At 42.0% G+C, this 9,943-nt stretch overlaps 1 protein-coding gene across 1 annotated transcript in view; it reads right to left on the bottom strand.

Moving 5' to 3' along the window:
- Positions 1-239: 239 nt before the first annotated feature.
- Positions 240-9,943, bottom strand: part of MAP3K20 (mitogen-activated protein kinase kinase kinase 20) — a 183,197-nt gene continuing 173,493 nt past the window's right edge. The window contains exons 18-19 of the mRNA XM_007458847.1: positions 8,256-8,406; positions 240-940 (exon numbers count right to left, since the gene is read on the bottom strand). Of these exons, the coding sequence (XP_007458909.1) occupies positions 240-940; positions 8,256-8,406 (852 nt within the window). The remainder of the gene's footprint in view (positions 941-8,255; positions 8,407-9,943) is intronic.

Raw genomic sequence — 9,943 nt, 5'->3', positions numbered from 1 at the left:
TCCTCTAAAGACGTTAATTCAGGGAAATAAAATATGTTTGGTTATATTTAAGTCTAGTTACTTACATTGGACAACCAACACCCATAATTTGGCCCTGTTTTGGCTATAGTCTCACTTAGAAGCTATTTCCCAAATCCAAAAAATGGAAAGGTTGTCTTTTTGTTAATTCTTTTGAAAGGCAGCACGTTAGCAAAATCCATTACAAAACGTGCTAGGAAAAGCTCAACTAGTTCAATTCATCAAAAGTTTCTCCTTCCCCGGAAGTTTCCTCTGGGTCTTTCTCTGTTGGTCTTGGCAGGAGAGGGCCTGTGGGGTTTTCTCCGGTATTCCACCCTTATCCATCCCCCTTCGCTGACTTTGCTTTCCTCTTCATTGGCTCGTGAGTCAGTGTCTGTGCGCAAAGGCATCCCTGGGATGGTCCTGGGTTGATGGGAGGCATTTGGGCTTCTTTTAAAGTCAGGTGACTGATGAGTATTGAGTGCTGACTGAGAAACCCTGCAGAATTTTCCAGAGTATCTTTCTTGTGAAGGAGTGGAATGCTGACTTTTTCCACTGAAGCTTCCTCTGAGAGAAGAATTGAGCGATAGGCTAGCATGATTGTATTTGTTCCTGCTTCTACCTGAGTATCGATCCCTCTCTAAAGAGCTGTCAGTATTAAGACTGGAAAAGTCACTATCCCTGGAGTTCAGATGCAGAGAAAAGAAGTCTTTGGTGAGTCCATACTGAGTAGGAGAGGAGCTTCTGGACTGGTTTATAGGTGTTATCTGTTGATACTTAATGGGCACCTGGGTCCGTCTCACAGCAGCAGCATAGGAGTCCTGGTCATTGAGATAGGGGAAGAATTGTGACCCCAGGATGCGGCTGCTCTGGGAGCGCTGTAAGGAGGTGTTGGATGCAATCTGCCGCATCCTCAGAGTATCCAGCCACTGGCAATCAGCACCTGCGGAAGAAATGGAAATGAACATCTTTGAAGCTACAGTAAATCTGCATGCCTAATCCATAAGCCTGTCTCAGGATACTTCAAGCCTATTTGGGAAGCTCAAAGTTTTACCATTCATGGACATTCTAGGTTAGTTATAAGGACATTTCCTTTATTATTATAAATACTTAAAAATAAGGACATTTATACTTACCGAATTTATGCTATATGCTTGGCACTGTTCCAAAGGCTTTTCGTATAGTATCTCATTTAACCCTTCAAAAATCTTCTCAGGTCAACACTAATAATATCATTCTAGAATTGAGGAGACCGAAGCTTGAGAGGTGAAGTCACTGGACCCACAGTCACTCAGTTAATAATCTCATGTCCTTCTGCATCTAAATCCCATCTTGTTCCCACTTAGCCATGTTGTCACTTCCAGAAATTGCTGTTTAAGTGTCTTTGGATGGCAGAGGTATGTTTAGTAAACAAAAGGCTTTTTGCCAACCAGCACTTTTAAATCCTCAAAGAACCCTAAATGCAGATAAAATAAATTGGGTTCTAATAGTTGAAACAGCTAGACATTGTTTGGGAGAAAGACTGTTCATATCTCCAGAGGAGAGATTCCTGAGGTTCAGGAATAAGAAATGTTTTCTGCATGAAAAATGAAGCTTCATGGCAAACAGGAAGAAGTTATGGTAAAAGAAAATGGTTAATTAACAAGAGCCATTTAGTAAAAAGCTATATTTCAGTGAATAAGCAAGTTCCTCACACTTAAGATCTTCCCTGTCTTCCCAAGGACCTGAGTTGCCCACATTCTTGAGTTCCCTGGTGTCCTCACTGAGCTACTCTGGCCGTGCTTGTGCCGATGGAGCTTCTGGAGAGAAACAGAGCATGCTCACCTCCCTCTGCCAGCAAGCAGCCTCCCTCACTGCTCTGCACAGGTGACTCACGTCTCTCAGGTGAGGGACGCATCCAGATACAGGCGATCTCCTGTGTTCAGACACTCCTCACAGGCTTCATTCAACCACCACACGCCATCTTCCCTTCATTTGGACTTCTCTGAAATTCTAGCTTCCAACAGAACCCTGATTTTCTTCAGTGTCCAACCCCCTCCATGGAGCCATGTGCATGGGGGAAGCTGACCACATCTGGCTCTAAGGCAGACTTTGATTAGTCCAAGCCAGACATAGCGATGCCATGGTCAGGAATGCACAAGGTGCTCAGCTCTGGCCATAGCAACCTGAAAGGTAGTGTGCAGGGGGTTTCTAAGCAAGTCTTTCTTGCTCCAAAATATGAGAACAGGGAAGGGATTGACCTCTTATTTCCTTATCATATCTTTTTTTTTTTTACATCTTTATTGGAGTATAATTGCTTTACAATGGTGTGCTAGTTTCTGCTTTATAACAAAGTGAATCAGTTATACATATACATATGTTCCCATATCTCTTCCCTCTTGCGCCTCCCCCCCTCCCCCCCTCCCTATCCCACAGAGCACCGAGCTGATCTCCCTGTGCTATGTGGCTGCTTCCCACTAGCTATCTATTTTACGTTTGGTAATGCGTATATGTCCATGCCACTATCTCGCTTTGTCACAGCTTACCCTTCCCCTTCCCCATATCCTCAAGTCCATTCTCTAGTAGGTCTGTGTCTTTATTCCTGTCTCACCCCTAGGTTCTTCATGACTCTTTTTTTTTTAAATTCCATATATATGGGCTTTCCTGGTGGCGCAGTGGTTGAGAGTCCGCCTGCCGATGCAGGGGACACGGGTTCGTGCCCCTGTCTGGGAAGATCCCACATGCCGGGGAGCGGCTAAGCCCGTGAGCCATGGCCGCTGAGCCTGTGCGTCCAGAGCCTGTGCTCCACAACGGGAGAGGCCACAACCCCTAGGTTCTTCATAACATTTTTTTTTTCTTAAATTCCATATATATGTGTTAGCATACGGTATTTGTCCTTCTCTTTCTGACTTACTTCACTCTGTATGACAGACTCTAGATCTATCCACCTCATTACAAATAGCTCAATTTCGTTTCTTTTTATGGCTGAGTAATATTCCATTGTATATATGTGCCACATCTTCTTTATCCATTCATCCGACGATGGGCACTTAGGTTGTTTCCATCTCCGGGCTATTGTAAATAGAGCTGCAATGAACATTTTGGTACATGACTCTTTCTGAATTCTGGTTTCCTCAGGGTATATACCTAGTAGTGGGATTGCTGGGTCATATGGTAGTTCTATTTGTAGTTTTTTAAGGAACCTCCATACTGTTCTCCACAGTGGCTGTACCAATTCACATTCCCACCAGCAGTGCAAGAGCATTCCCTTTTCTCCACATCCTCTCCAGCATTTATTGTTTCTAGATTTTTTGATGATGGCCATTCTGACTGGTGTGAGATGATATCTCATTGTAGTTTTGATTTGCATTTCTCTAATGATTAATGATGTTGAGCATTCTTTCATGTGTTTGTTGGCAGTCTGTATATCTTCTTTGGAGAAATGTCTATTTAGGTCTTCTGCCCATTTTTGGATTGGGTTGTTTATTTTTTTGTTATTGAGCTGCATGAGCTGCCTGTAAATTTTAGAGATTAATCCTTTGTCAGTTGATTCATTTGCAAATATTTTCTCCCATTCTGAGGGCTGTCTTTTGGTCTTGTTTATGGTTTCCTTTGCTGTGCAAAAGCTTTGAAGTTTCATTAGGTCCCATTTGTTTATTTTTGTTTTTATCTCCATTACTCTAGGAGATGGGTCAAGAAGGATCTTGCTGTGATTTATGTCATAGAGTGTTCTGCCTATGTTTTCCTCTAAGAGTTTGATAGTTTCTGGCCTTACATTTAGGTCTTTAATCCATTTTGAGCTTATTTTTGTGTATGGTGTTAGGGAGTGATCTAATCTCATACTTTTACATGTACCTGTCCAATTTTCCCAGCACCACTTATTGAAGAGGCTGTCCTTTCTCCACTGTATATTCCTGCCACCTTTATCAAAGATAAGGTGACCATATGTGCATGGGTTTATCTCTGGGCTTTCTATCCTATTCCATTGATCTATCTTTCTGTTTTTGTGCCAGTACCATACTGTCTTGATTACTGTAGCTTTGTAGTATAGTCTGAAGTCAGGCAGCCTGATTCCTCCAGCTCCATTTTTTGTTCTCAAGATTGCTTTGGCTATTCGGGGTCTTTTGTGTTTCCATACAAATTGTGAAATTTTTTGTTCTAGTTCTGTGAAAAATGCCAGTGGTAGTTTGATAGGGATTGCATTGAATCTATAGATTGCTTTGGGTAGTAGAGTCATTTTCACAATGTTGATTCTTCCAATCCAAGAACATGGTATATCTCTCCATCTGTTTGTATCATCTTTAATTTCTTTCATCAGTGTCTTATAATTTTCTGCATACAGGTCTTTTGTCTCCTTAGGTAGGTTTATTCCTAGATATTTTATTCTTTTTGTTGCAATGGTAAATGGGAGTGTTTTCTTGATTTCACTTTCAGATTTTTCATCATTAGTATATAGGAATGCCAGAGATTTCTGTGCATTAATTTTGTATCCTGCTACTTTACCAAATTCATTGATTAGCTCTAGTAGTTTTCTGGTAGCATCTTTAGGATTCTCTATGTATAGTATCATGTCATCTGCAAACAGTGACAGCTTTACTTCTTCTTTTCCGATTTGGATTCCTTTTATTTCCTTTTCTTCTCTGATTGCTGTGGCTAAAACTTCCAAAACTATGTTGAATAAGAGTGGTGAGAGTGGGCAACCTTGTCTTGTTCCTGACCTTAGTGGAAATGCTTTCAGTTTTTCGCCATTGAGGATGATGTTGGCTGTGGGCTTGTCATATACGGCCTTTATTATATTGAGGAAAGTTCCCTCTACACCTACTTTCTGCAGGGTTTTTATCATAAATGGGTGTTGAATTTTGTCAAAAGCTTTCTCTGCATCTATTGAGATGATCATATGGTTTTTCTCCTTCAATTTGTTAACATGGTGTATCATGTTGATTGATTTGCATATACTGAAGAATCCTCGCATTCCTGGAATAAACCCCACTTGATCATGGTGTATGATCCTTTTAATGTGCTGTTGAATTCTGTTTGCTAGTGTTTTGCTGAGGATTTTTGCATCTATGTTCATCAGTGATGTTTCCCTGTAGTTTTCTTTCTTTGTGACATCCTTCTCTGGTTTTGGTATCAGGGTGATGGTGGCCTTGTAGAATGAGTTTGGGAGTGTTCCTCCCTCTGCTATATTTTGGAAGAGTTTGAGAAGGATAGGTGTTAGCTCTTCTCTAAATGTTTGATAGAATTCGCCTGTGAAGCCATCTGGTTCTGGGCTTTTGTTTGTTGGAAGATTTTTTTTTTTTTTTGTGGTACATGGGCCTCTCACTGTTGTGGCCACTCCCATTGTGGAGCTCAGGCTCCGGACACGCAGGCTCAGCGGCCATGGCTCATGGGCCCAGCCGCTCTGCGGTACCATTTTATTGGCATAGAGTTGCTTGTAGTAATCCCTCATGATTTTTTGTATTTCTGCAGTGTCAGTTGTTACTTCTCCTTTTTCATTTCTGATTCTATTGATTTGAGTCTTCTCCCTTATTTTCTTGATGAGTCTGGCTAATGGTTTATCAATTTTGTTTATCTTCTCAAAGAACCAGCTTTTAGTTTTATTGATCTTTGCTATTGTTTCCTTCATTTCTTTTTCATTTATTTCTGATCTGATTTTTATGATTTCTTTCCTTCTGCTAACTCTGGGGTTTTTTTGTTCTTCTTTCTCTAATTGCTTGAGGTGCAAGGTTAGGGTGTTTATTCGAGATGTTTCCTGTTTCTTAAGGTAGGATTGTATTGCTATAATCTTTCATCTTAGAACTGCTTTTGCTGCATCCCATAGGTTTTGGGTCGTCGTGTCTCCATTGTTATTTGTTTCTAGGTATTTTTTGATTTCCTCTTTGATTTCTTCAGTGATCACTTTGTTATTAAGTAGTGTATTGTTTAGCCTCCATGTGTTTGTATTTTTTACAAAACTTTCCTGTAACTGATATCTAGTCTCATAGCGTTGTGGTTGGAAAAGATACGTGATACAATTTCAATTTTCTTAAATTTACCAAGGCTTGATTTGTGACCCAAGATATGATCTATCCTGGAGAATGTTCCATGAGCACTTGAGAAAAATGTGTATTCTGTTGTTTTTGGATGGAATGTCCTATAAATATCAATTAAGTCCATCTTGTTTAGTGTATCATTTAAAGGTTGTGTTTCTTTATTTATTTTCATTTTGGATGATCTGTCCATTGGTGAAAGTTGGGTGTTAAAGTCCCCTACTATGAATGTGTTACTGTCGATTTCCCCTTTTATGGCTGTTAGTATTTGCCTTATGTATTGAGGTGCTCCTATGTTGGGTGCATAAATATTTACAATTGTTATATCTTCTTCTTGGATCGATCCCTTGATCATTATGTAGTGTCCTTCTTTGTCTCTTCTAATAGTCTTTATTTTAAAGTCTATTTTGTCTGATATGAGAATGCTACTCCAGCTTTCTTTTGGTTTCCATTTGCATGGAATATCTTTTTCCAGCCCCTCACTTTCAGTCTGTATGTGTCTCTAGGTCTGAAGTGGGTCTCTTGTAGACAGCATATATATGGATCTTGTTTTTGTATCCATTCAGCCTTATAATATCTGTATGTGATGACTGTGAACACGAGAGGAGCTAGGCTGAGGGCAAAGGCAACATATTGAGGATGGCAGAGTGGAAAGAAGGAAAGGTTCATTTCTCATCCTTAACGTGGTTGAGCAGCTTATCTTACTGCACCTGGAGCCCGGCCTACCTCTGGACTTCTTGTTATGGAAGACAATAAATTTTATTATAGTTAAAACCCGTGTTGTTGGGTTTAGAGTACTGCCCAGGATCCTGGGCCCCGTGGCTGGTGGGCACTTAAAAACACCTAGTCTGGGGCTTCCCTGGTGGCACAGTGGTTAAGAATCCTCCTGCCAGTGCAGGGGACACGGGTTCGAGCCCTGGTCCTGGAGGATCCCACGTGCTGCGGAGCAACTAAGGCCGTGCACCACAACTACTGAGCCCACATGCCTAGAGCCTGCGCTCCACAACAAAAGAAGGCACCGCAATGAGGAACCCGTGCACCACAATGAAGAGTAGCCCCTGCTCACCGCAACTAGAGAAAGCCGGGGCACAGCAACGAAGACCCAATGCAGCCAAAAATAAATAAAATAAAATTAATTAATTTAAAAACAACAACAAAAAACATACCTAATCTCCTTGGCAAGCGAGTCCTTATAGTAGAGGACACAGAAGCTAGGCTCTAATAACTCAGGGACACTAGCCTTCAAGGTACTTTGTTTCCATGCCACCAAAGAACCTTCTGTTATGGCTTCTCAGGTATATTTTCTTCTTGGGAAGAAGAGGCACTGATCAGAAAACGTGTTTCTGGTTTGTTGGGGAGGTATGTTTCTCACGGTGAAAAGTGACTTGCATGGGGTTTTATGTATCCATCTCCTGCATGTTTGTTAGCCTGGCTCTGGGTTGTATTAGAGTTTCTGGACCTGCAAAGGTGAAGGTCAGAACTTCTTTCCTGAAGCTAGCAAATAATGACCAGTTCAACAGCAAGTCAGCCTGCCTTCCTCTCTTATTTCTAAATGGTTTCTTTATAGTATCTGTAATTACTGTCACCACTACCCAGCATATGTATTTCATGTTTTCTCTTTCTCTATCCTCCCTTCCTTCCTTCCTTCCTTTTATTTTCCCCCTCGCTCCCTTGCCCTATCTTTTTTTTTTTTTTTCCTCATTTTTTGGCCGCACTGCACAGCATGTGGGATCTTAATTCCCTGACCAGGGATCAAACCTACACCCCCTGCAGTGAAAGCTCGGAGTCTTAACCATTGGACCGCCAGGAAAGTCCCACCCCTATCATTCTTATGCTTTGACGGATCCATGGTATTCAGGACTCAAGAGGTTGCCCCAGTGATAGCAGTGATTCTGCAGGAAGGTTTGTTGGACATGGAAGATGATTCTTATCTTTATCTACAATTTTGGAAACTAAATATATATGTGTATAAATATACATACATATTTTTATTTACCAATATAAAATAATCACTAATTTTCATCTTTTATGCTAGTTATCCAAATATTGTACTTTATTATAATATGCCCCTATTTCCAAGCCCATAAATACTACTTTCCATATAATTTGTGTATAAAACCCACTATTCTAAAAAAAGAAGAAGGAAGTATTATATTAGAAATCTATGTCAATTCACAGACTGGCCCTTATCCCTGGTCTGAGGATTTGACATTTCCCCTTTAGAACATGTCTAGTGCACAGCTGACTTACTTGAGTCAGACCTGCTTCCAGTGTTGCCCTCTGAGTTGGGGAATAACGTCTGGATGGCAAGCTGGACAGCTTTCACTTCATCCTGAGGTTTCGTTCTACTCCACTGAATTGAATGGACATGCTTAGTGCTTTTTGGAGCTCTAACATCGCTCTGTAAAAAAAAAAAAAAAAAGGTAGAGAAACTCACAACCAAATATACACACGTTTATAAAATAGGAAGGAAGGAAAACCAGGTTATCATATCCCTTCAGTGTAATTCCTTAGAACACTATCATAATGCATTAGGTAAAATATTTGCACGGTTTGCCCGAATATGGTAATCTGATTAAAAGAAAAATTTTAACCACTTTATTCCTTAGTGGACTATACTAGTTAAAAAGGTGGTTGTCTTCTCTAAGAATTTGTTAGTTGGCAAATCTCAACTTACCTCTTCGTTTAATAAGTAATGATAAACATAACAATGTCTTTTGTTTATAGTAGTTGAACTCAGATATTTTGTTGAATAAATAAAAATCTGACCACTATTTTGCCCAGGACTGCCTGTGATCATCCTGGGTAACTGGGTGAGTGTGGGTAGGTCGGTGGGACTAATTACCCCCATGGGAGGGTACAGGGTAACAAATGCAAAAGTGAGGCAGGATAGAGAATTAAGAATATGGATTAGAGAGCTTCCCTGGTGGCGCAGTGGTTGAGAGTCCGCCTGCCGATGCAGGGGACACGGGTTCGTGCCCCGGTCCGGGAGGATCCCACATGCCACAGAGCGGCTGGGCCCGTGAGCCATGGCCACTGAGCCTGCGCGTCCGGAGCCTGTGCTCCGCAACGGGAGAGGCCACAACAGTGAGAGGCCCGCGTACGGCAAAAAAAAAAAAATAAAAAAAATAAGAATAAGGATTAGAAAAAAGAGAGGACACCAGATCAAGAGACACCACTTTCTTTGTCCTGTGCTCCCCTTCATCACCAGGTGTCACAAATCAGGCTAGATTGAAGAGCCTCTCAGGATCTGATACGGTTATGAAAATATATTTTTTTTAAAATCCTGAAGTGACTGTTACAGACACAAGTAGCGTATCATCATGGAGCCTGAGAAGGAGGAATGAGAGGAGGAAGAGGCAGGAGAGAGAGAAAGAGAAGGAAAAACTTGGTGAGGTGTATCTCCAGAACTAAGGCAGGTAGAGATGAAACTTGGCTGTTATGACTGTCCAGTTACTAAAAGAGGGTTTTTCCTTAGTAGTGGAGGGTGGGTGGGGGGCTGGTCAACAGGCTCTAGAACAGTCCGGATTCCAAGTTCCTCAAGACCAGTCAACTTCTTTTATTTAGGTTCTGTGCCCTGCAGGCAACGCTTTGACAATTAATGCTCTTTCTCAGGTGCCTCATCCCTGACAGGCAGCGCACCCTGGCTGATTGCTGTTGTCCTAATTAGCTTCCAGCATCGGGTCACCCTGGATAAGCGGACTGTCCAGGGTTTGGATTTCTCACGTTAAAAAGCCACACCCTGGGGCTTCCCTGGTGGCGCAGTGGTTGGGAGTCCGCCTGCCGATGCGGGGGACGCGGGTTCGTGCCCCGGTCCGGGAGGGTCCCACATGCCGCGGAGCGGCTGGGCCCGTGAGCCATGGCCTCTGAGCCTGCGCGTCCGGAGCCTGTGCTCCGCAGGGGGAGAGGCCACAACAGTGAGAGGCCTGCATACCGCA

Source organism: Lipotes vexillifer, unplaced genomic scaffold (assembly GCF_000442215.2).
Source record: "Lipotes vexillifer unplaced genomic scaffold, Lipotes_vexillifer_v1.1 scaffold1306, whole genome shotgun sequence".
Taxonomy (NCBI): domain Eukaryota; kingdom Metazoa; phylum Chordata; class Mammalia; order Artiodactyla; family Lipotidae; genus Lipotes; species Lipotes vexillifer.
The sequence above is the reverse complement of the archived record's forward strand: the minus strand, read 5'-3'. Positions and strand labels throughout refer to the sequence as shown.